This window comes from Cynara cardunculus (assembly GCF_001531365.2).
Source record: "Cynara cardunculus var. scolymus isolate 2C chromosome LG 15, CcrdV1, whole genome shotgun sequence".
Taxonomy (NCBI): Eukaryota; Viridiplantae; Streptophyta; class Magnoliopsida; order Asterales; family Asteraceae; genus Cynara; species Cynara cardunculus.
The window spans coordinates 18850075-18876615 of NC_037542.1; the positions used below are offsets into that span (position 1 = coordinate 18850075).

At 36.3% G+C, this 26541-nt stretch overlaps 2 protein-coding genes across 4 annotated transcripts; one reads left to right on the forward strand and one right to left on the reverse strand.

The window, feature by feature from the left end:
- Positions 1-1071: 1071 nt before the first annotated feature.
- Positions 1072-24175, forward strand: LOC112528257 (HEAT repeat-containing protein 6). Of its 3 annotated transcripts, XM_025139246.1 has the most exons (27): positions 1072-1256; positions 1332-1433; positions 2739-2914; positions 6141-6411; positions 6491-6558; positions 6647-6716; positions 6885-7235; positions 9215-9294; positions 9389-9440; positions 9614-9767; positions 9895-9982; positions 10759-10861; positions 11348-11438; positions 13032-13129; positions 14193-14375; positions 16254-16505; positions 18091-18186; positions 18616-18710; positions 20197-20260; positions 20358-20448; positions 20532-20605; positions 20753-21013; positions 21112-21185; positions 21913-22019; positions 22745-22863; positions 23243-23323; positions 23688-24175. In XM_025139246.1, exons 1-27 carry the CDS (start codon positions 1074-1076, stop codon positions 23886-23888), a joined length of 3585 nt encoding a protein of 1194 aa, XP_024995014.1. In that variant the 5' UTR covers positions 1072-1073; the 3' UTR covers positions 23889-24175. The 3 variants fall into 3 exon arrangements, with proteins under 3 accessions (XP_024995014.1, XP_024995015.1, XP_024995016.1); XM_025139247.1 differs by lacking the exons at positions 22745-22863; positions 23243-23323; positions 23688-24175 and having other exon boundaries at positions 21924-21990; XM_025139248.1 differs by lacking the exons at positions 21913-22019; positions 22745-22863; positions 23243-23323; positions 23688-24175 and having other exon boundaries at positions 21089-21119.
- On the reverse strand, positions 24141-26541 carry LOC112528259 (probable aquaporin NIP5-1). Its single transcript, XM_025139249.1, has 4 exons — positions 25591-26541; positions 25059-25478; positions 24627-24688; positions 24141-24537 (listed from the first exon to the last, which is right to left on the reverse strand). Exons 1-4 carry the CDS (start codon positions 25807-25809, stop codon positions 24351-24353), a joined length of 888 nt encoding a protein of 295 aa, XP_024995017.1. The 5' UTR covers positions 25810-26541; the 3' UTR covers positions 24141-24350.

Consider the following 26541-nt stretch of genomic DNA (forward strand, 5'->3'; position numbering starts at 1 on the left):
AGTTTTTGATGAATATTTTAAATGGCCAAAAAACCTCCATTTCTTTTGCATTCAGTAATGGTGAAAGGGATTTTTAATCGTTGAAGCATTTATTTGCTTGCATATATAAGTGCTTCAGTTACTTGTATAATCACATAATGCTTTTAATTATTTAATTAAATGTGTTGTATAATTGTGTATCAAATAAATTATATAGATGCTTTTAATACTTGTACATTTCATATAAAGATGTGCAGTATGTGATCGAGGGGAGGATGGGTGTGATGACAACAATAGTGGCATGATGGTTAGTGGTGGGTGGGTGATGAGGGTTAGGGGTGGGGCATGACGAACAATAATAAGATGGTCCTGGTGGGGGCAAGGGATGAACAACGATGAAATTCAGGCCATTATGTCAAACAATAATAAATTCACCGATTTGTGGAATTCAATGGAATTTGAAGAATTCCATCCATTTTAAGAAGTTAATCAAACAAAAGAATTGAAATTTGGTCAAAAAATTTTGTCATTCAAATTTCATCAAATTCCGTAAACCAAACGACTATTTACTTTTCAAATTTGTTACATAGGATAAAAAATATCATGTCATTTCTTATGATTTCTTTTCCTTTTTCCCTAAGAATGCGAAGAAAATGAAATAAGTGAACGAATTGGATTTGTCGGTTTAAAGACATGATATAAACAACTTAATTTAGGGGTGTTTGAGATTGCTTGTAAAAACAACTTATTGACTTATTCCGGTGTGACACCGGTAATAAACACTTTTGACTGTTTGAATAAACAGCTTATATCGGTGCCAAACCGATAATAAGCATTTTTTAAAGAAGTTAAACCATTCTAACATATAATAAGTTGATAATCGTTGTTAGTTTAGCAGATTAAAGAAAATCTCAATTTAAAGTCATACCCAGTAAAAAGTCAAACCAGTAAAAAAATACAGCCCAACGTAACGAACCCAAGTTGGGTTGGGTGGACCGAGATATTCGGGTTGCCTGGTTAGAAAAATCATCCGGTCATGCATTGCTGACTTCCAAAAACCCTTTCAACTTCATGTTTACTTGAGCTGTCTCTTTATGGAAGCCTCGACGTCCAATTCGTCTTCTGCAATTCGGTCATGGAGGACGACCTTTTTGACCTTGAGGGACGAAGTGCAGACCTCTCCAACTGCCACCACCGTCATTGATCTCCTTAATCGTTTTATTTTCGCTCAATCTGAAACCCTGATTGCTGCTGCCCCCAATCTCCCTGTCCATGAGGTACAGAGCGCTTCGCTAATATGTTCAAGATGTCATTTTTCTATTTTCATACATTAAAATGCGTTAGGGTTTCAGGTCACCTCTGACGCGATGTTTCTTGTGGAATTGGCTCGGACCATATCGAATTCCAGAGGGGACGATGATGCACTTAATGCATTGGTGCAGCTATCCAACTTGGTAACTTTCTTTATCTAAATGTTTATGCCATAATCGTCTTACTATAGCCGCTTTTTCTTGTACATGCTCATGGGTGCTCATTTTTTTTTTTTGGAAAAAACTCATGGGGTGCTCTTATGCCTTATTATACTGACTATGTATGCTAAGCAAATCCCATGGAGTAGGCCGACCAGTAATGTTTAAATGCCAGATACCTGCTTTTGCGCAGACACATGATGCCCATAAAATAAGTTAGGCTAAGCAGGCATACACACCTAACGCTATAGTAAAGTGGTCAGGGACCAGATACCGAACTCATATAGATTGACTTGGGAGATGCAAGTTTAAAATCAGTTTGTCAGTAGTTTCAGTAGGTTGAAAGAAATGTTGGCTGGGTGATTGCAAAAACAAATAACAGAAAATACTCGAATGATTTAAAGTAATTGGATATGGAAATTCCCTTGTTTTACTACAGCGCAGAAATGTCATAGCCTGCTCTTGCAGTCTTGCTTCATTGTTAGTTGAGTTTGGATGAAGCGAACCACTTGGTTCAGTAATGCTGATGCAAACTCTTGTTTGTTAGAGCATCATATCTATTTTTTCTCTTAACATAACTTGAGAAAGATAATATAAAATCGAATTCCACATTCAAGGCAAGTAGACATGTGGCACCAACTTGCTGACAGCAGCTAAGGTTAGGCTGTCAGCCATAAAAGCTAAACACGACACCATATGTCTATGACTAGAGTGTTGGCACCATATATTTGAGAGTTATCATCTGCACAGAAATCCAGCAGATATGGAAAAAAAGAATGCCTTTCTGCAGTATTCCATAATTGTGTCCTTTGGTGGCTGCTGTAAACTTGCCGTTGATGACTTGATGCAAAGTCTAGATGGGACAGCAACAAATGTATAAATCCATTCAATTATCTTAAGAGGAAATTCAACAGCTTCGACAGTGAAGAGTAGAAACACGCAATGAACCTAGTCATTAACATCCACTTAAATTGCAAATCTCATTTTGCCTTTACCCATACGAAGATAACACACAAACTATTGCATCAACAACAGAAGTATGATGGCTCAGAACAAGGTAAGTTTGGTCTTTAGATTCTTATCCAATCAGAGACCAATGTTGTTTTGTCAATAACCATAAAATTTATCGTTTAGGTAACAAAGAGAACATTTTTCTTTTATCCCTTAGGCCTTGTCCTAATTTGAATTTGTTCTTTCACTCTTTCATCAATAACTTCTTCAATCATAATTTTGCTTGATTGTTTATATTTGATGTTAATGTTATGCTTGTGATTGGTTTATTTTCTCCAGTTCCAGAACTTCAACCATCTTATTTCATTCAAAATGACATCGTCAACATGGGGTCTTGTACTTCGCACCTTTGGAGGAATGGTGGAAATGTTTCTTGGTTCAGCTGGAATAAGGCAAGATCCTTCAGGGAATATTGCTGTCACTGAAGCCACAAAGCAGTGCCTAGAGATTGTTAGGTTTGTTCTTTTTACTTTACTTTGTTTAAAGCATATATAGCATGTGTATGCATCGTTTTTGTTTTCTTTCCTGCCATGTTGGAAAATTATAAGCCATGTAAAAGAAATTCATTTCTAAGGGAAACTTTATGGTTACTTTGCTTGTGACAATGCAGAAACTGCTTCTGCCTTACCTTCATCATAAAGTTCAAATATATTTAGGATTTGTAACTACTGAGTTTTGATGAACTTCGCTTGCTAAACTTCTGTTTGTTACGATTATCACAAGCATGTGCTAATCTTTGTATATATTTTTAAACTGTTGTTGATATAGAACAGTATTTTGAATAGGCAACTAATGGGCGTCTGTTCATTAGTCATATTGATGAGCTAAATGATGTATGTTCATGAGCGTTGCTCACTAACCATGGTGCTTTTTTAACATTATTTATTTCTGTTATGTGAGTATTTTTTGTTTGAAATTCCATTTTACATGTACAGAAAAATACAACGATCCATGGAAATATTACACACACATATATATAGAGAGATATTATTGAGATGAAGACTTGTAGTTATAGTAAAAAGTAGATTTTTTCCTTAAGCCACAATTGAAGATATTACTGAATAGGTACAGCACAAGAAAATAGCCTTGTGCTATCAATGGTAAGATACAAAAGATAAAATATATGGAATCATCCATATATGTGTGCTGGACGGCTGGACGTCTGGACGTATCTGTGCAATATGACTTGCTACTGTTCCTGAATCCTGAGAAAGAAAATGTCACTTTAGGAGCCTGTGAGTAAATCACCAAATGATAAAAGACAACACTTCAATGAGCTAGAAGCCTATAATATAATGACAATTTACTATCTAGTATAGCTCATTACCGCAAAAACTAAACCAGAAAAAAACTGAACAGGGCTTCTACTTTCTTTCTTGCTAGTGTCGAAAATTGATAACTCCAATATTTGACTTTAACAATCTTTGCCTATAGACCAACCTTAATGAAAACAATGGCAAAGATAGTGTTCACATGGGCAAAATTACCTATTGATCTTCCAGAGCTACTGCTTGTGTTTTTAACAATCTTTGACTGACTATAGACCGATTGCATTTTTTTTATAATAAAACTAGATTCACCTTCTTTTTTAATTTAATTTATTTTTAGTTTAATAATTTTCTAAATAAACAAATTATATAAAAGAAGTATTTTATTCTCTTAAATTTGATGCCCATATTGATATATTTTTTCCAATCTGGTTAACCGTGTATTCAGAATCTTGATCATAAGTATATTCACATGTGACTATGAGTAATATATACATTACATGGATAACCATGAGTATATCCCCTAAAGAGTACTTTTGTATGCATAACCTGTTCTTACATGTGATTGAGCATATTCAGAAATGGCCATTGGTATATTCACATGTGAATATACATTATGAGTAGTATTTAATTATTTATAAATGACCAAGTATATTCACATGTAAATACATTACATGTGTAGTCATTTGGATATTGGCACATATATTCACACACACACACACACACACATATATATATATTATAGGTGTGTGTGATTAACCATTAATATCAGGCAAGAATCGTGTGTCTTACCTAGAGTGTACATTACAAATGATCTCTACAAGTAAATGTACATATAAATGGCATTTACTCATATATATGAGTATAGTCACATACACACATGTGAATGTGTATTACAAGTGGTGTCGGAGCAATTCTTGCTAATTTGAAGAGTCTGTTAAAAAACTCGAAATTTTTTATATCAATATGGATGTCAAATTAAAGAGAATAAAATTCTTGTTTTGGGATAATATCTTTAATTTAAAATTTATTATAATTTAAATATTTTAGATTTAAAAATAAGGGTAATCTATTTTAGTTTTAGAAATAGTTTTATTCAATTTATCTTAATGCTATTTTGAATTAAGAAATCATGTAATAAAATCCATAGGATTGAATTAGATGGATGTTTGAGATGGATTTCTTCGTTCTCTGTTTTTTGGGTTCTCCCTCAAACCCACCCCTACACACACACATATATATATAGAGAGAGAAAGAGAGTTAGGATCGTGCGAGAACAATTGAGTTTGGTGAGAATGGTTAGAACAATTCTAGGCCTTTTGGATGAGTTTTTTTTATCTGATGGCTCACAAAAACTCAGTGGCATTTTTGTAAATAAATGGAACTTAGTAGCATGGCTTATTGGGGACCGGACTTTCATTCTCTTTTACCATCTTTATCCACCTTACCTTCACATACCTTTAGTAACCTTCACATGCATGAGTTTTTTAAAGTCATGGTGATACAGTAGGTATGCATAGGTAGATGAAGGTGGGTGAAGGTGTGCGAATGCAGGTGGACAAAGGTGGTAAAGGTAGACGAAGGTTCGTTTTTTCTTAAAAAAGAAGAAAGTGCTTCTCATTTACAGAAACACGTGTGATCAGGTCCGTCGGATCAAAAGAGATCAACGGGCTCTGAGGTGTTTTCACCGGAACTCTACCCTAGATATTAAACATTAAGAGGATCTAACCATGTTGCCATGTTTCCTTCTTTGGAATCGAACCTCAAGCTCAAGCCTGAGAAGTGGATCCCCAGCATTAAAGCTAAATGAGACTGTTTTGATCTTACACATATTGATTTTGTGGAAGTGAAGACTTACGGTTTTGTATACATTTACGGATGAAAATGAGACTATTAATTTATAATATGTATCTATCTATGATGTTTTAAAAATAAAATTGAATTTGCAGAAGACTTGTGTTGCTTCTTTTTTATTTACAAAGAATATACAAAATGCTTGATCAAAACAAATATAATTTTTTTGTGCGATAAATATGGTGACAATAAGCTAAACCTAGCTTATCTTCACTAACCTAAGTGTGCCTTAAACAGGCTAAGTGCACGAGCTCATGAGCCATGCTGGCTATATTTGCATTTAGCTTGTCAAACATGCCTGAAATTTTGTTTAAGTTCATGTGGACTATAAGCAGGCGAAGTTTGGGGCTTTGAGCCTGATTGGTTTCAAGTGATAGCCCTACAAGTTTTAAGTTGCATGTTTGCCCTTTTAGGAGTCAAGGGCATGCGCCTGCATTTCAGATTACAGCTTTATTTGTGAAGAATTTCTCGGTCTGGTTTCTTCAAATATCCTGTATTCTTAAATATTTCTGCTAATTTCTTAATTTTACTTATTTGAAACTTGCAAGTTTTTGTCCAGGTCTCTTGTTGATGTTAATCAGAGAACAATCATATTATCGGACAATGTGCAACTGTTGGACTTTCTTCTCAAAACAGTTTCATTCTCTCAAAATGTTCTAGCTCCATGCTTTTCAAGTGGCATTCAAGGTTGCGCTCCTGAATCTCGGAAGATGATTCTTCGGAGAAATAGCTTATGGGAAATTCAGACAACCGCTTTTACCATGATTAGTGAAATTCTCTCAAGAGTTGGGACTTCTTTACCAGCTGACCATTGGCAATCCACAGTTGATGTGCGCATTTTCCATTGCTTAGTTGTCACATTTATATTTTTAGGCTGTGTTCAAATAAGATGTTTCTCTACTGCATCAGGCTTTCAGAAATATTATTGATGTACTGGCAAGTAAGGGTCTGCTCGTGGAAAGCAATGTAATGGATAGGTAGTCTTCTTTTGCTTCCCAGGTAATTTATTATCTGGACAATTATACTGAATTTGGTCAGCAAGTGAATGTTGCTTCTGTTCTGCAGGTTTTATACCTCGCTTCTGCATTGCCTGCACTTGGTTCTAGTAAATGCTAAAGGATCCCTTCAAGACCATGTAATTTTTGGGTTTCTCCTTTAGTGATGCTGTGCTTCTCATTGTTGTACTTAATTTTGATGTAATTAATAGTTTTTTTCTGTTTCTGCCATACCAAGGATCATATATATCTCAGTCCTTTATCTGTTCTTCTCTAATTTATTTCACAAGGTGTACGGATCCTTACAGGTTGCTGGTTTTGTTGCTGCACTGAGGATGTTTATTGGTTATGGACTTACTAGTAAATCGCAAAATGTCTTACCGGCGGGTGTATACAAGAAGGATGCCAAGATCTCAACCCTTAATTCTCATTCTTCTGAATCCAGTAGTGCTCCCTATAGGCCTCCACATGTGCGCAAAAAGAACCAAAAAGGGACGCAGTCAAAAGATTCCAACTCCTTGAGCATATTGGACTGTCCACCTGCAACTATAGATTATATGTCATCTGATTCTGATTTAAGTGACAGTGATGGATCCGCTAAAGGTATCAGCAATTACCGAAGCTCTAAGGTTAGAGTAGCTGCTATAGTTTGCATACAGGTATGATAGTTCTTCTTTTACTTGAACACAACTCATAAGTACTCTAATTATTGTTACAACACACACACATACACACACACATGCACACACACACATATATAAATATAAGAGAACACGAGAACACCTATGTCACATGTGATTTTAGACTAAAAGTCACATGTGATTTTAGACTAAAAGTCACATGTGATTTTATGTGATACAGGTTTGGTCAATGCTCTTAGGTCGCTGGGCCAAGTGTGCAGGTGTGCTGAATCACTTGTGATTTTTAGTCTAGAATCACTTGTGCTATAGACGTTCCTGTGTACTCTTATTTTCACACTGTTCTCGTTTGAACCTCCCTCTCTCTCTATATATAGTTCATTCTTGGTGACTCGATTTTTGAGACACAAAGAATTAACTTGATCTTAATAGTCAAAGAAGAGGTATTTACTGCTACCACTTGATTCAGCGTTTGTTTTCATTTCCAATGCTCTTCTGTGTCTGTGATGTTTACCACAAAGTTTCATCAAGTAGGAATTTGCTTCCAGTATTAGTTAGGTGTCGTGGAGGTCATGTCTGTCCTTGATATTTTTTAATCAACAATACTGCTCATGTATTTATGTTGATTCAACATAGGCAACTAAACATTTTCCTCTTGCATTGGAGACGTAATCCAAACAATCTTCCACTTCTAGCCAGTGAGGTAGGGTCCAATAAGTCTGCAGAAGACTGTTTGTCTCTGGACCAATTTAATCTTCGTACACAACATTTTTTTTCCTTCTTTGGATATCAATTGCAATGTTACCACATTTGCCACTACCCCTAAAATAAAACCAAACCAAACCGATCGAATCCAGTACCACTTGAAAGCAGAATCTGAGTTGTGGGATGTACGCAGCCACCTCATAAACTTATTAATGAAACAGGACTGTTTTGTAATGTATTTGGCGTCTCTTGAAGCATAATCACCAGTTGATATTTTTAACCTTCACTCTTGGCAGTGGCACCCCATTAACTCATTATGGAGCAGTACCATCTCCTCATAATGTTTATGGCTTTCCTTGAACCAAGTGATTGGTTTGCACTTGGCATCTTTTAAAAGCGGAGGACTTCTTTACTATAGCAGCTACATTAAGTACCATGCCCTCCATTGTCAAACTTGGTGGTTAAATTTTAGATTGTTAACATCCTTATAAATTTACTTGAGTCCTGATATGAGGGGGTACCATGATACGAACCTAAAATACAAGAGAATTTCCAAACATTTCAGTTGAGTATCATCATGTCAAGCAGTATTAGCTCTCTTTTGTCAATGTCTGGCGCTTTTTCATTTTGTTCTTCATCACAAGTCTCCTATGTGAGCGCCTTTGGGTTATTGTGGCCATGTTTGTCGACAATATAGCCAAAGATAGGATATGATAGTAGTTCCAGCAATTGGAATCAAGGTTGCTTCCCAAAGCATTCTTTTTGGCACATCCTGTTTTTAGAAGCCTTTTGTTTAAGTAATCAAATATTTTTTTAGATTTCGTAAAAAGTAGTTAGTGCTTCGTTATTTTATGATCCAATTTTTCTTCCAACTTGATGGCTTCAACAGTTCCATAAACCATGAGACTTTGTTATCCTTCAAGTACTCGCAGCTTGCAAGCCGTATATATATTTCTACCGATCTTCTACAAAACGACATATAAATGTCAGTTGTCATCGTTTACTTTATGAGGTTCATCTTCTACCTTAATATGTTAGGGTTGGGAATAGGTGAAAATTATGATTTTGCCTATATATCTTCTCATATGTGCGTCAAATGATCTTGCATGGATCTTGCATGGATCTCTATATGGTTTGTTCTCTTGCATTGGGTTATTCATAGCTTATACACTGAAAAACAAGTTAAATTGCTGGTTAATCCTTACAAATCTTGGTTAGCTCTATAAATATTTAGGAGCAAGAAGAAGCATCAATATGTATTTTAATTGATATGCATGTTCTATTTTGCAAGAAAGGATCTTTGTCGATCTGATCCCAAATTGTTTACTGCCCAATGGACGATACTTTTGCCCTCCAGTGATGTGCTGCAAGCAAGGTAAAAGATGATGCTATCTTTGTTGTTTTTTTGTATCTTTTAGTTTGGTACTGTTAGCATCAAACTCTAATGCATTTGGCGTGCTACATGACAGGAGGTACGAAGCAAACCTGATGACATGTTTGCTATTTGATCCATACCTTAAGGTATGAATGTTGGTCTTCCCTCTTCTTTCCTTAGTGTGTTATGTAATGATTTGATTAGGCTTTCTTAGTTGCATTTATTCTTGTTGCTGTTACCAACTGGGATACCTTTATTATGTTTTTCTGCTACAAGGTACTGATGCGCCTGACTTTTGTACTTAATTTGTGCTTTGCAGGCACGCATTGCAGCTGCATTTACTTTGGCAACCATGTTGGAGGGGCCTGCATCTGTTTTTCTCCAGGTGGCAGAATACAAGGAATCTACTAAGTTGGGATCTTTTACTGCTCTTTCCAGCTCACTTGGTCAGATTTTAATGCAGCTTCACACGGGTATTTGAAGCCTTCGGTCTAACAGTTTTTAATTTTTTCTTTCAACATGAGCCTCCGTTTAACTTCTTTAACGTGCTTGTCTTTTGTATGCCTTAACTATGCTTTAATGTTGTTTTATCTCTTCTAGGTATCCTGCATTTAATTAAGAATGAAAAAAATAATGGATTCCTGACCTCCTTGTTCAAGATTCTTGCCCTCTTGATCTCATGTACACCGTAAGAATTCTCCTCATCATCTCATGGTTGCTGAAGTATTTCTATCTTCTTTTTTCCTTCTTGTTTTGTAATGGTTTGTAAAGTCTTTTTCCTTCACTTTCCATTCCAATTGCTTTATCTTTTTAGTGTCTTCTTTTTTCTTTTCAAAATAGTAAAATGTTGATGTACAAATTACAACAGATACAATACTATTAAAATTTAGGAAGTGATAGATGTTGATTCGACTTCTTTGCTATCCCCCTCAGCCATGATGGCTTTTTTGTTTTCGTAGGCTTCAGATGAAAGTCATGTTGGAGAAACCAGAATTAAGAACTTCTAATTAAATCTTAAGATCATCTTATCATCTTCTAACACAAATAATGTCTTGTCCACAAAACTCTGATATGATTGCATGTAACTGGCACTATGGTACATTTATCACTTCAAGCTGATAACCTGCCACAGTTGCTTTATGTAGTATTGTAGTGTGTGATTGCCTTTACAAATTTATTTTCATGTGAATCGTTTATATCCTCGTGTAGAAAACTATTGTTATCACCCATGTGACTTGTACTAATAGCGCAATCAGATCCACCTTTTCTTTTTAGTTGCAATCCAGACCCAACTTTCCTCTATAGTTCTGGAACATGTAAAATGACATTGTTCAAGGTCAATGATAAGCACTGTCTAGTTTAGCCAGTCTTGTAAAATAGTATGATTGCTAATGCTGATTATCCATTGCGCCAGTCTCCAATTCCATAAGCTGACGGTTACTGTATTACATCATTATCAAACAGATACTCAAGAATGCCTGATGAGTTGTTGCCTACAGTCATATTAAATCTTCATGGGAGGATGGTTGAGGGATTTCTTACATATAATGATCAAACTGGGCTGCTGGTTAGTGTTCTGATATCACATATCTTTCTTTTGGTTATTGTGAATGGCATTTGGCCAAACAACAATATTTGGGATAGTATACAAGAAGGCCTCAGAAGTTTGCAGCATGTGTCAAATAGGCCACCTAACTATGAAAGATGCTAAAGGAGGCCATTCTCTTTTCAATTTGATGTCATTTGTACCAAAATGACCGAAAATGATGAAAATACTCTCAGCTAATATATAAATATATATTTGTAAAGGTTTGCACCCCAGAAAGCGTTTGAGGAATTGAATCTTAGACCAAAGACTAAGTTTGAAGCCTTGGGGTTTCCTTATGCACATGTTGGTTTTAGAATAGCATTATCTTTTCTCTGTCACCTTAGTTGCACTCCATACATTCTTAATCTCTTTTGGAAAAGCCTGCATTACAATTTCAGACCACTTGTCACTTGTTTTTCTTCATAACCACATAACGAATTATGATTGTAAACAAATTTGTTGCAGGCTGTTGCTCTAAGTTGCTTAATGGATGCTTTATCTGTCTCGCCTTCTTCGCTCAAAGTGAATGAAATGTTAGTAGCGGAACTATCTACAGGTTAAATTCCCTAATCGATGCATAATGTATGGAGAGCATGATAGATATTATACTTTTTTGTCTCAATGCTTATGCTCCAAGTAGTCTTAGATCAAGTAGATCTATGGTGGCCTTTAACTTCTCGTTATCTCTTTTGATATTTAATTTCTTTTATGTGTTGAAAGCTACCATTTGCTAGACTTAGGGGCCAGTTGCTTAAATAGATTGAGTAAGCGCTGATTGGGTAAGATACTCTTACCGGGTCAGCATTTTAGTTAGCAACATTTGTTGGTCAAAAGGTGGTGGTAATTGCTTAAAAAGATTGAGTAAGCGCTGATTGGGTAATATACTCTTACTGGGTCAGCATCTTGGTTAGCAACTTTTGTTGGTCAAAAGGTGGTTTTAAACAACATTATCTCTTATCATGTAAGCACTACTTACGAAGTAAGAGGCTATAAGCACATAGTCAGAACTAAAAAGCCCTTATTCTGCATTTTGACATTGTCTATGTACAATGGGAAAATGGTGAACATTTTCTTAGATATCAATCATGGGGATTGTGTAGGCTGGCTTGTATGGTAAATAAATCTATTTGCTGATTGATCTCTGCCAAGTTATTTCTAGTCGTGCTGCTGTTTTAACAAGCCTATTATCCCAAAGCAGTTGGGGTAGGCTAAATATGAAGCTAAAAGAAGTTACGATTTGGTGCTCCACAAAAGTGAAAATAAAAAGCTGAACCTGCTAGGACTCCATAACTTGTACGGCATTTTTACATGCACTCCAATGTGAGCCAACTCTTTTTGATAGGGAACACTCATGCAAACCCCTCTTCACTATCCCCTCCTGGTTTCAATGTTTGCCTACCTTTACCTCTCTTAACAACCTCTTCGTTCTTTTAAATTTGGGTGGTCGTACTCTCATCTTTAGGCTGGTTTATTAACTGCTTGGTTTTTTGGGTGGACTCTTTTTGACACAGTTTGTTCTGCCCGTTGCTTCTGTTGCTTAGATGCTATTGCTAGGTATGCTTTCTACTTGTATATCTTTTTATTCTGTTTGGCTTTATTCCTTCCTGCTGCTCATATGGTCCACGGTTTATTTCTTTGTGCTCCTAATGCAAATGGAGCTGCTGGTTGTTACAAGCACCAGTCTTCCACGTGATCCAACTATGGGAAGAGGATGAGCTTCTTTGATTTTGAACATCAAATTCCGATTTGTTTGTTAATTTCGAATGGTCGATGGTTGACATTTAGTCTCCAAATTGAGGAATATTAGGAGATAGAGTTAGTAATCCTAGCTATATCAGGTTTGCTGTCATATTCTTATTGTGATTAGTTTGTATTCGGTTAAGCCTCTCTTTTACTTGTATATATATGGTTTTTCGTCAGTAATGCATATTCTTTTGAATGTTTAAATATTCACACTAGTAAACCCAATACTTTCTATTGTATGACAAGATTCATCATTTCTTTCTATGGTACTTGTTGGTAGACTTCAGTGCTATATATGTTGCTACTTACATATGTATTCATGTATTTGTAATTGCTTATGTTGCAAACACACCCATATACTTACTCTCTCCATCCATATATTGTCCCTAATAAGTACCCTCTCCAGGTTCCAACAATAATAAAGCATGTTCTGGTCTTCTTTCTACTTTGTTTCATTATTCTCGACCATTTACAAGCCCAGCTGTTAGCCTTGAGGCTCTCCAGGTAATGTTGACTTCAAATTCTCATCCTCATTGTAATTAATCTGAATCATGTAAATGGTCCTTGGTATCACGGTGAACTTCCATGAGGGTCCCTGAGTCAAGAATCCTTTGATCAGATCGCATGCAGTTCTGAAGGTTCCATTTGTAAACATCATGAGTTGTACTTGATACAAAATGTATATATAAGTGATTATTTGAAATAGAATGTTCTTAATGGAACAAAGCAATTGACTTAATAGATTGGTTAAAGAAATCAACAGATGTTACCATCTCAATGTCTTTCTATCCCTAGAAATTATATGTAATCATCAATATGTGCATGTGCATGGAAGCAAGAAGATCTGAGAAGTAAAATACTACAATATTTTTCCCCTCATAAATGTATACACTGCCACAATGCTGTCGTGCTCTTGCTCGCCAAAATTCAAATACGTCGATGAATGTTTTATGGGAATTAGTTTGAATTGGGTTCTAAGATTTATATAATATTATCTTCACTCATGGAACCAATCAATCTATTTTGTGTACTTGATATGAAAGAAGAACTACAATTACAAACAACCGTATGAGAATGCATCCACACAGTATTTGATGATGAACATCTTGATCAGTGGTTTGTCCTTGGAGGAAGTTAGTTTACGGTGACATGTCCATCATGATGATTTAATTTAACCATGGTAAAAACTTGTTCAAAATTGCTCTTTGTAACAAGGTTCAATGTCTTTTGAATTTCCAAGCTGGTTAATTTGCAATGAAGTGATAGGCAAAATGTTGGTCACTCATTTTTTTTGCCATGTCAGCAAATATAGATATACAACTTAATCATAGATTAGTTTTTGTTGAAAACCGCATATTCTTGCTGAGAACATTGTTATTTTCACATTCACAAGAAGGAAGGTTTGTTTTCAACCAGAAGTCGTGCACGATGGTTCAGAAAGTTAATCACTCAATTGGTAGTTATAACCATGATTATTTTCATTTCTGTACCTCAGTTTAGGATTTTTTTTCTCACAATTAATGCACTACTTCTTGTAGTAACTGAAATTCTTATTGGCTTGCTGCAGGTTCTTAAAGCTGTGGCACACAATTACCCAGATATAATGGTTCTTTGCTGGAAACAAGTCTCTTCCATCATTTGTGAATTTTTGGACCCTCTTCTTCCTGAAGGCTCATCAAGGGCTGGGACAGTAAATTCTGGACAAACTGTTGGGACAATTGGGGAAAAAGTTATAACCAGTGCAATCAAGGTGAGACTCAGAACATAAAATAAATATTGGTTTGTCTTCCCATAGAATGAATTAGCAATTAGCATAATAGAAACTGAAATTCAATAACCAGCATATGCATTATACTCGTGGATTACTTGATTCAATCATCGTTGAGCAATCATTGTTAAGTAAAGTTTGGTTGTAATGTACCAGATTGAATTGAACACAGAAGAAACATTTAAGGTTTTAAAGTGAAGAAGCTGTGCTTATGATTGTAGAAGGAAAAAACAGAAGAGACCTTTTAGAAACTAGGGGTAATACCAGTCTTCATGTATTTTTCAAAACAAAACTATGCAGTTTAATGTTATTGAGTCACAACTATACAGCTTGGATTAATGAGCTGTAGCCAAGCTTAGTTAACGATTTCCTTAGAATGTATCTTGCCTTGCTAAATATGTAGATATAACATGTCAAAAGCAACCACTGCAATTAAAGTATTGATATGAGGCTTGGAAATTCAACTATTTGATACTAGTTTTTTAATTGTTTCTTCACTGTATTAACAACATCGTCCATCTTAAGAGCCTGCTTGGCCGTGTAACCCTATTTCATAGTGCACATAATCTTGCTTAATAGGGAAAGATGAGTAGTAAAGCCTAATGAATGAAATCAAAGCATATTGATGCCTAGGCTGCTGCTTAAAGCAGTTTTAGAACATGCAGATATGGCCCATATTTTTGGGACCTGCAAGGGGTTTGCCTTTTCTGAATCATTCTCTTCTTTCAGTATGTTGTAGCTTCTTTAATCTTCTATCTCTTGTTTTCTGTTTTTTTTGTATTTCTCTTCTTTTATTTCTGAGTCAACAGAACTCAAAGATGCCATTTAGATGAAAAGATGCTGTACTCCCTCCTCCCAAGTTTAGTTCATGTTTGACTAGATACATAATTAATAAAAGCGTTCGACTATGGGTTAAATATCAAAAATGCCCTTCAACTAAGGCAAAAGGTAGAGGAATTGTGACCGTAATCAATGCTATTAGTGATTACTAAAAGGCAAAGAAGTAATAGTGGATTACAGTATTACTCAAAGAAGAAAGATTGCATTTATTTTGGGATGATCCAAGATGTAAATTTTTGCATTTATTTTGAGACGGCGAGTATACTTTTTTTTTTGTAAGGGTGTCCGGGCCAAAGCCCGACTAATCCCCGGCAAATTTGGAGGCTAAACATGGCCTCATTTAAATGTCGCCAACACTCCCCTCCCAGGGCTCGAACTCGGGTTCATGACTATGCCATGCCCAAGCCTTTACCACTAGCAAACAACAGATAGGGTCAAGTCTTGTAGTTTTAGTACATTGTTTGTTGATTTCATATTACTAGGAAACTATTTCATCAGTGTCATCAGTTATTACTAAGATATGTATTTCCTAATAGCAGCACTAGGTTGACCCTTTTAATATAGCTTATTTATTTGGCCCGAGGTTATGAGATTGCTATATGATCTCTAGAGGTGCATCCTTTTCTGTCTTCTCAGACTAGGGGAAGGTCCTATTATTGCTCTAAGGCCCATGCTAGGTATGGACTGAATTGTCAAGAGACGTCCACTTGATGTGGTTTCTAAGTCTTCCCACAAAAATAATCTGGCAAGTGTAATCAACAAATCCTGCCAAGTCCATTTTGGGAGTGCGTTGGTAGCATCCTTGCACAGTTGCACTGGGTTGATATTCTCAAATGGTTTCTGATAATGGAATTATTATTGATTTCTGTTGTAAACATCTTTCCCCATGTCCAATTTGTTGAGGTTATTGGCATTGTTTCTCATCTGTTTCATATTTCTTCATGCATTTGTGAACTACCATTATTTAAACACGTCTGGGTTCTTCAAAAGAGTTTGATTATTGTATCATCTGTGTCACAGCTGCTGGATGAATGTCTTCGTGCTATCTGTGGATTTAAAGGAACAGAAGATCTTTCTGATGATAAACTACTTAGCAGCCCTTTTACATATGATTACGTCAAAGTAAAGATGATATCATCTGCTCCATCATATGGACTGGAGAACCAACTAGTAGCTAGCGATGATCATCCAGCTTGTGCGACTGGCAGCCAGCAGTGGTGTGAAGCTATTGAAAAGCATTTATCATCAACTCTCTTTCATAGTTCAGCCATGGTTGGTTATAGCAGTTGTTATCTTCCATTTTATCTTTATATGATATGCTCTTTCTTCTGTTTGTCGGTTATCTACAGTATGTTACAGTTTTATCACGAGAAATGACACTATCAGTTGATGTAGTTTCTCTATATTAAATATGCTCTTATTTTGTGGAAGTGACCCATCTGCAAAATATTAAAAGAAATTACGATAGTCGATGGTAGATTGGTGTACATCCCCATTTGCTGTAGTTTCATTTTCTATCACAATTACAGTTAACTTTTTAGAACTAGGAAGCATAAACACTTCATATAGACTGATGGGTAGGTGTCATGTGTCTCTTATTTTTCGTGTAGTTGTTGTTCCTATCAAACGCTTGTGTTATACTTCTCAGTTGGAAGTTAACTTACCAATTTCTTCATAAATAAAAGTTGTGCCTGCAAACATTTAGAATCTACTAAAACGAAATAGAAGGGCAACACATGACAAACTAACATCTGTTAACAGAGAGTGGTGTTACTGTTCACTTCTTGTTATTGATACTTCATTGTACCATATGCATGGAAGAATGAGACATATACATTAAGCAAAGAGACAAAATGAACGGTAAGGTCCTGTTTGGTTTGTAGGATTGGAAAGGATTTGGAGGGATTTGGTATTCAATTCCATTCCAGTCCCATGTTTAGTTTGATGGATTGCTTGGATTTGAACCTCGGGATTTCACAAACCAAAGATTCAAAATCCTTTCAAATCTCTCAAAACCATTTCATCAAACCAAACACCCCCTAAGTGATAGTATACTAATTATTAATATTCTATTACATATCAATTAGAAAGGAAATAAAAGTATATGCTATCAAAATGTGCCCATTGCCTTCTGGTAACACAGGCAAAGAGAAGCTAGCAATGATGGAACAATTTGAGACACAGAAAGCAAAAAAAGAACTGTTTAACTTCCGGTGATTATAATGTTAAGCTTAATTTTTAGCTCTCTCTTTGTTTGTATCTTGCATTTGGCATGCCTCTGCTATGTCAATTTAAATCCATCATAACAATGCTCTTTGAACATGTTGTGCATACTGTAATCTAGTATATAGCATGATAATCATGTCATGGAAAATCAAGGGACTTGCTCAGTTTTAAGTAGTTCTCGCGATTTATAATAATGCTTTCTTGAGGTCTTCTTTTTTATTTATCTTTCTAGAATTATTGTTATGCTATTTTTTCATGATTTTGTACATTTCCCTCCAATTATGTTGTGCCCACTGTAAGTTCTATTCCATAGACACCTTACTGGAAAAGAAAAAATGGATAAAACCACTTTCTCATTACCCGTCATTCCTTAAATGCTGAAATGTGATAAATTTTTCTGCCTGTAGGATTTGGTCGCATAATCTGATATTCTTTATGATTGTTTTGCTGCCATTTGGCCCAAGACTTCTTTTTTTTCCTTTCTTTTCTTCTTTAACTGTTTAGGTTCTTCTCCCTCCGTTTTGCTATCCTAAGAAAAAATGAGTGTGCTATGTTAGTGATTAGTCAATGTGAAAAGATGTTAATCGTACATTTACATGGTGCTAATCACATTTTGCTTTTCTTTTGGAAGATGAGGGCTGCATCAGTTACTTGTTTTGCTGGAATAACGTCCAGTGTTTTCGTTTCCCTTCCGGAGGACAAGCAGCATCAGATTATCACTTATTCTGTAAGAGTCTAACAAGATCATCTCATGCTTAAACCATCCTACTATAGATGCCGGCCTTACTATTTTCGTTATCACCATATCAGATATCAATTCCCCTGTTGAACAATTTTTTATGATGAAGTCCTCATAATGCGCTTCAGAATCACCGTATAACTTGATTTAATCTCTATGTAGTCATCAGATGCTCTTGGAAACATTAAAATACTTTATTCTCCCTTGCTGACTGTAAATTAATGCAACAACATTTATAAATTATGACGTAACCCATCATAGGAGCACTTCAGGTAATTTATATGGCTTGCTTTTTTCTTGGAAGGTCAAAGGGGTACGCTTAATGTGGGATAGAACTAGTTTCAAGTACCTTATATATTGACACGCACAGCACAATTTCTTCATTTATATGGACTATACTTATGTTAAAGTTTGTAGATCAATGCTGCTTTTGATGATGAGGTCCCATCAGTAAGATCTGCTGCTTGTCGTGCCATTGGCGTAATTGCATGTTTTCCACAAGTTTTTAAGAGGTACTTTGGTTCTCCACTTTGACTTTCTACTTTTTTGAGTTTCAGCTAATTGTGTTTTTGAAGAAAGTTTCAATTGTATATGATGTTAAATATATGGAATTAAGGTTGTTCTAAGAAATTAATATTGGGAAGTTGGGTATTATGATTTAAGATATAAATATAATCTATTATTTAGTAGTCCCTTCGTCCCAAGAACGATGCATCAATTTTCATTTTAGAATGGTCCATATTGATTGTAACATTGCCTTTTCCTGGAGAAGATTCCAAACCTGAAAGACTAGTTAGCTAGTTAGTTAGATGCTGGTGAACCAAAGGGCCATTGGTCTAGCGGTACCCGGTAATCGAACCTTCCTAGAGGTAGGGGTTCAAGGCTCACCAAAGGTGAGGAGTGTCTGAGTTTTGCTTTATATGAACATCATAATCGAACCTACCTGTTTGTCTCCTACTAACAGGTACATCAAATTTGAAATGATAATAAATTTAAAATTTTCATTTTCTAATTAATAGTTACACATTGCTTTTATTTTGAGGATGGGTTACTAATCCTGTATTTTCAACCCATTCGTCAAGATGTGTGCCTATTATTGTTGCAATTTTCATGAGACATAGGAAGTATGCTGTAGGGCGTAGGATTCTAGTATTTCAGGTTACTAAACCTGTATCTTTTGTTATTATAAAATGTATTCATTTTTACTGTACTTAATACATCATAACGCTATTTAGATGTCAATAATGCACACTTCCATTATATATGGCTCTGATCCTTATTCATAACAATAGAGTGATGTATAATTTTTACGTGTGAGCTTGGATGGCCTTTTTAACCTAGTTTTGGGTAAAGGGCATATTGATGTAATCTTTGATGTTTGTATGAGAGTTTGCCTCTAGCATTACTGCTTTCTTGCTGGAGTATGTTGTCTATTTCTTTCACCCATGATATCGTCTTCCTAATGCCCACCCTACATTTAGTGCTCAAACATGGAAAATTAATGGCCACCCCAAAACCTAACTTCCTATATTGGTCCTTCACAAATTCTAATTCCCAGTGATAAATAGGATTATAAATGAGGATATTCATTAGAAGGACGAGGTGGCATGAATTAAGGAAAAGATGAGGCAACAGCTTATGATTGTGTTATTGTCTCTAACGGAAGACATTTAGATAAACCAATTCAAATATTTGCCAAGAAGAGAGCTTTCGGGATATCCAAGAAATTGGCGTTTGATAAGAGAGCATCAATTGTTAGTTTCATCATGAAGCCCTGAATGGCGATATCTTATATTCCTATGTATGATGGGCTTCATTTAAGCTACTATTCATGTTTTTGTAAATTATGAGGAGATGACAAGGCTCAAACCCTGCATGCTCTCAGGTTAGGAAGATGCCTTACAACTAGGCCATCACCTTGATCTCCATCTGCTATCTGAAGTTTAAGAGTTGAGACATTATCTAGTTTGTTTGAGCCTTATTTTTTGAATGGTACAGTGTGGAGATCCTTTGCAAGTTTATTAATGCTGCTGAAGTCAATAGCCATCATTCTCTGGTCTCGGTAATCATTCTTTCATTGTATGTCATCTTTTTCTTTCATCATGTTTGATGCATTTCTATCTTGTCAGCTGAAACTTTTTGTATCTGCTTACTTTTAGGTTCGCATTGCAGCCTCCTGGGCTTTAGCTAACTTGTGTGATTCTCTCCGCCACTTTGTTGATAGATTTACATCCACAGGGTCTTCTGGAGGTGAGTATCAAACTTGCAGTAGACTATACTACCTGTATGCTATGTTCATTTGCTTAACTTCATTTGTCTTTGATGTGTATTAGATCTGATGGATTGCTCTAGGATGGTTTCTTTGCTCATTGATTGTTCTCTGCGGCTTACAAGGGACGGTGATAAGGTAAACATGTGTAATGTATGTGATTCCCATCTTGGGTGTTTTTAATCTAGGGAAGGTGATGAGGGACACATCTTCAACCATTTTCAATCTTGGATTTTTTCTACTGCTGTTTCTTTTAATTCACATGTTGTGTTATCACTGCATTAGATCAAAGCAAATGCCGTGAGAGCCCTTGGTAATCTATCAAGATTTGTTCCTTGTTCAAGCCATGGTCATGGCATGCAAGAGTACAATACAAGCTTTCATATAGACACTGAACATGCTGGAAAGTCTCCAAACCATGTCTCTGCAGAAACTGAAAGATGTCTCGTATCCACTTCATTTCTGCAAAGAACGTGGGAAGACTCACGTTGGTTGGAAAGAATGGTGCAGGCATTTCTTTCTTGCGTTACAACTGGAAATGTGAAGGTATTCCTTGACTCTGAAACATTAACTTGAGAAATCTTTTTTGTAATTGAAGAATTATGGTTTTTTTCTCTAAAGCTTTGGCATTGATAAACAAACAGGTACGGTGGAATGTTTGCCATGCATTGAGCAACTTATTTCTTAATGAGACATTAAAACTGCAAGATACAGATTGGTAAGCAGTTGAATATCACTTATTTTGTTGTCAAAATGCTGATGTGATCTTAGCATGTTGTCTTTAGTGTAAATAAAGCTGTGCTGATATGTATTTAAGACTTAAGAGTGACAATATGTTGTAACCATCATACTTGGCTTTAGCTTTCAAACAATCACTCGTACTTGCTAAATGCCAAATGAAAAAGAGCATTGTAGTTGAAATTGTCCCTGAATTTAACCTCGTTTAGATTGGTTAATCCAAGTTGATTATGTGCTACTTGTGTAACCGTCATACTTGGGACTTGTTTCTAGAATAACCATTGCTCTTTATTAAATTAAAAGTTTTGCTACTTTGAATTATTATAGTCTGATAAAAAGAAAAGCAAAGAATCAGTCTACTGCAGATTTTTGATGATCCAGTAATATTTACTTTTGCTTTTTCAAAAATTTAAGGTGGTTCAAGTTGAGGTTTCATCTAGAAACTGCAAATTGTTCTATACTTTCTGAAGTTCATCGAAGTTATTGGCTTGGTCCATTATTTCCCTTCCCTTAGTTGCTCAGTTGTATTTGCCTGTGCTTATTGACACTTCTTCAACATGATGATCTACATGTATGCTTTTCTGCAGTTAAGTTTCTATGATTGTATGTATTTACTATGTTTAAGAACATAACAGGTGGAATGTGGTTGTTGTTCCTTGCGCAATAAAGTAGGAATGATTGATTGTTACTCCACTCTGTTTTCATAGGGCTCCTTCAGTTTTTAGTATTCTGTTACTACTGCTCCGCGATTCTTCTAATTTCAAGATCAGGATACAAGCTGCAGCTGCATTGGCTGCCCCAGCAACAACACTGGGTGAGTCATACTCTTGATCCCTCGTTGCTTTTTATCCTATGTATATAGGGAGGTTCAGGGAAAAACCCCAGAAAAATGAAAAACTGAGAAACACCCTGGTAACCATTCATTTGGACGGTATGCACATGTGCATACAAGTTATTACAAGTTATTGAAGCCATTTCTTGGTTTCTATACACATGTGCATGTTATGCACATGCATACTGGACAAATTGCTTACAACTTACTTGGATGCACATGTGCATACCCTCCAGATGAATGGTTACCGGGGTGTTCCTCATTTTTTCATTTTTTGGGGGGTTTTCACCTGAACCTCACTCTCTCTCTATATATATGTGTGTATATTTTCATCTTTCTGGTGTTTACTTGAAAGGCAGCAGTGAAATAGGCACCACATCCTTAGAAACAGGATACCTCCATATGATAGGACTGCAACACTCATCATTTTGTAATGTAGAATAACCAGTTAAAAAGACAATGTAGCTCTTGGATGAAGTTGAAAAAATCAAGGATAGAACCATGAAACAAAACGAAGAGGAAGTTTTAATTTTTAACAAGGAGAAATGGTATATAGGGTATATAATGGGCCAGAGTGTCCAGACGTAAATTCTCACTATAAAAATATAAACAGAATTCTATATACCATAACTGCATTACATCTCGTGTGTCCAATCTATGAAACTTGAACCATTCTGTTTCATCTTTCTTTGATTGTGTTTCTGCAGATTATGGGGAGTCATACTCAGATGTTGTTCAAGGGGTCGAGCACACACTAGAGAATCTTGGTACAGACCAGATGTTTGCTCCTTCAAGTTTTAAATATAGGGTTGCACTTGAGAAACAGGTTGAGTTTTTTAATCTTTTTCCTTCTAGACATGCTATACATAATGCCATCTAGATCAAGTTTTTTATGTTCATTGACAACCGGCAAAAGGGAGGTTAAGGTTGTTGAGGCCTTTCCTTGCCTACGCAAGATTACATGCTTGAATATCTGGTGTTTATTTTCCATTATTATGCACTCAAGAATGGGGCTTGGATGCTTGTTTGTTATTTGGGTGGAAAAATCTAACAAGGATTTTTCTATTGTAATGTAAAACTATAAGGATCACAAGATGCTATCTTTTCCATCTTAGATACTGCAAGGAATAGTGTGGCTCACATTGATACCTTTTCGAGTTTTTTGGTTAAATTGGTAGTTAATTCCTTGTTTCACTTCACTGCAGCTAACATCAACCATGTTGCACCTCCTTGGGCTTGCTTCAGTAACTCATCGTCATCACTCTGTACACGATTTCCTTATCAAGGTAAGGTCTGATTTACATCATGTATTTGCACGTGTGCATTAGATAATGCTTGTGGCCAAGTGGGTCACAAGCATAAAGAATCAAGTATTTCATAAAATTTCTAACGATTTTCTGAATTGTATTGAAAATCATTTGATTTATGTTGCGATATTCTTCTAATCTTGCTCTTTCACATAAGAGGGTCCTCTCAATAATTGTAGATTGCTGATTATGAACATGATGTTATTCTTATATAATCGCAATTTATGATCTGTTCAAATTCTATGTTTCTAGGGACAATTTGAGGGAAATGTTTTTTTAATATTGCATATCTTCCATCTTACTGGGTTTTAAGGCTCATGTTTATTATTTTGTTTTCTTGTAGAAAGCATCATTTCTTGAGGAATGGCTTAGGTCACTATGTTTATCTCTTGTGAACCAATTCGAAGCTGAACATGATTCCACTTGGTACCAAAAGAAAGAGGTAATAAATAGAGCGATACAGTCACTTGTTAAGGTTTATGAAAGCCAGAATCATCAGGCCATGGCTCAAAGGTTCGAAAAGCTGGTGAACAAATTAGTGTAAATGTCATCCTCTGCTGCTGACGCTCTTAATGGATTATGGGCATTCAGCCATATCTGGTAAGCACTCTTTAGTGGCATTAGTCACAGGGTGTTGGGTTGGGTGCAGGCCATGTGGCCAATAGTGTACTCCACTAGATCCTGATCAGTTGGGTGGTTAGAGTCCATAGATATGGAGGTGCAACTGTGCATTTGCCCAGTTCCCCCTATCTTACTGTTTGTGTTTCTTATGCTTTGTTGTAAAAGAGAAGTTCTTGTACATTTCTAATTAACATATCACAACTTCAAATATTATACATCATTCTTTTATTACAATAATCAACACAAAAACCATAAAAACATATGCACGATCTCTCGTGTTACACGCAGTTGCACACCAGTTCCAAGCTAAGGGACCCACATATCCCCTTTTATTAAGATCACACACCACATACTAAGATAAAAAGGCAGCTGTTAGGCCAATACCTCAACGACGGAAGCTTCGTTGCTGCTCTCCCTCCACTGCCGGAAGTTTCACCAACGTGTAAACTGCAGCTCCGGCAAGTGCTCCAAGCGTCGGTGCCAATAGGTATATCCATATCATTGTGTAGTTCCCTGTTGCAATTGCTGGACCTAGAGTACGCACTGGATTCATCGAAGCACCACTTGATTTCCTACAATTAACCAACAACATTATCATTTATGATTTCTTCAACAAGATTCCAAATCTAACAAGCACCGAGAAACTCCAATTAACACTCACCCAGCAACAAGAATGTTGAGCAAAACAGTAGCTCCAACTGCTATACCAGCCAATTCTCCCACCTGGGTACATACATACATATATATACGCACACATCTACGAATGAGATACATTCTAAACACACACACACACACACGTATGTATCGGGTCAGATTTATGAGAAAACCACAAAAAATGAAAAACTGAGGAACACCGGTAACCATTTGATTGAACGGTATGTACATGTGCATACAAATAAGTGGTAAGCAATTTGTTCAGTATGCACATGTGCATAAAAACCAAGAAACGACTTTAATTACTTGTATGTACATGTGAATACCATCCAGATGAACGACTATCAGGTTATTTCTTAGTTTTTCATTATTTTAGGGGGTTTTCCTCTGAACCTCCCTCTCTATATATATGACAAAGAAAAAGAAAGCATATACGTACAGCACGAGTATCGGTGGCAACAGCTGTGACAACAAACAGGAGATTAAAGGTTATGAGGAACTCGAGAGCAAAAGCTTGGCCAGTACTAACAGAAGGAACAGTGACACCACCAGACATAAAGGGATGGAAGACTCCTTTGAGAGCAAAAGAAGCACATATGGAGGCTGATACTTGTGCTAAGATGTAACCAGGGACCTGTGCCCATGGAAAATGACGCAGTGCTGCAAACGCGATGGTCAGCGATGGGTTTAAATGGGCTCCTGAGATATGACCCGTCGACAGTATTATTATCATCACTGCCAGTCCTGAACATGCTGCATTTCCTAGTAGCGACTCCGATCCTGCGTATTTTTCATTCACTATTGGTCCTGCTGTTGCCGCGAAGATTAATATAAATGTTCCCACAAATTCTGCTCCCAACTGCACATCCCCATCACCATATGATCATTACAAAGATTATAGCTAACCAAATAAGCTTATTCCATTAAGCTGCTAACAACCCAGCCCTAAAACTATAAAGAATGAAGAGTACCTTTCGGGTGAGAGAGATGTCTGGAGATGGGAAATCGGTGAAGCAGGTGTGAGTTGAACTCCATGATGGAGCACCAACAGGCAGGCACTTGCAACGGGGCATTGACTTCCGATCATATGACATGGAGTCCACTCGCAGAGACGTGAACAAAGGAGCTCCGGGAGTTCCAGGCGTCGCCGGTGCTGATACTGGCGGCGTTGGCCCATCCCCACCTTCCATTTCCAACACTTTCGATTCCCTCTTCACTACCAAATTATCTATACTAGAAACTAACTACAATTTTTTTTTTGGATTTTTTCTGATAGGATCTAAAGATCAATGGCAGATACCTTACATAATTTGTCGATTTTTATACAGGTATTTCTACACAATCGACTGAACTCGAGCCAGATCGAAACAAGATCTCTTTTTTTTTTTTTCAAATCTTTTTCTGTTTTTTCAACTGGAGAAATCAAAGATTGCCTAAATTTACATACTGGGGAGGTTTTTTATAAATGTTAGACTAAAGAAGAGAAATTTCGAAGATTGCCAGGCTTGATTACTGAACTAGATGAAGGAAAGACACAATCGTAAAACTGTAATCATACAATGTCTTATCTTTCTGGGTTGAAATCACTGAATGAGAGCTAACTTACACTGGTTTTCATGAAGATATGATCAAGGAAGACAGAGAATCGAGCAATCCAGATTGAAGACGATGGATGTATATATAGTGAAAATGGTTTCAAAGGATGTGTTTAAAAAGCTGAAATGAAGCTGGTGGTGGTGGAATGGAATGGGAAGGACGATGGAATGGGTTTGCAGAGGTTGGAATGGAACGGGAAGGACGATGGAATGTGGGTCATGTATGTATAATGGAATTGAAAGGGAAGTAGAAAGTCAACCCTTAGGCCAATAATCCTCACACCATTCTCTCTCCTAGCAGTCGCTAGCTATATCTCATTTAACTAC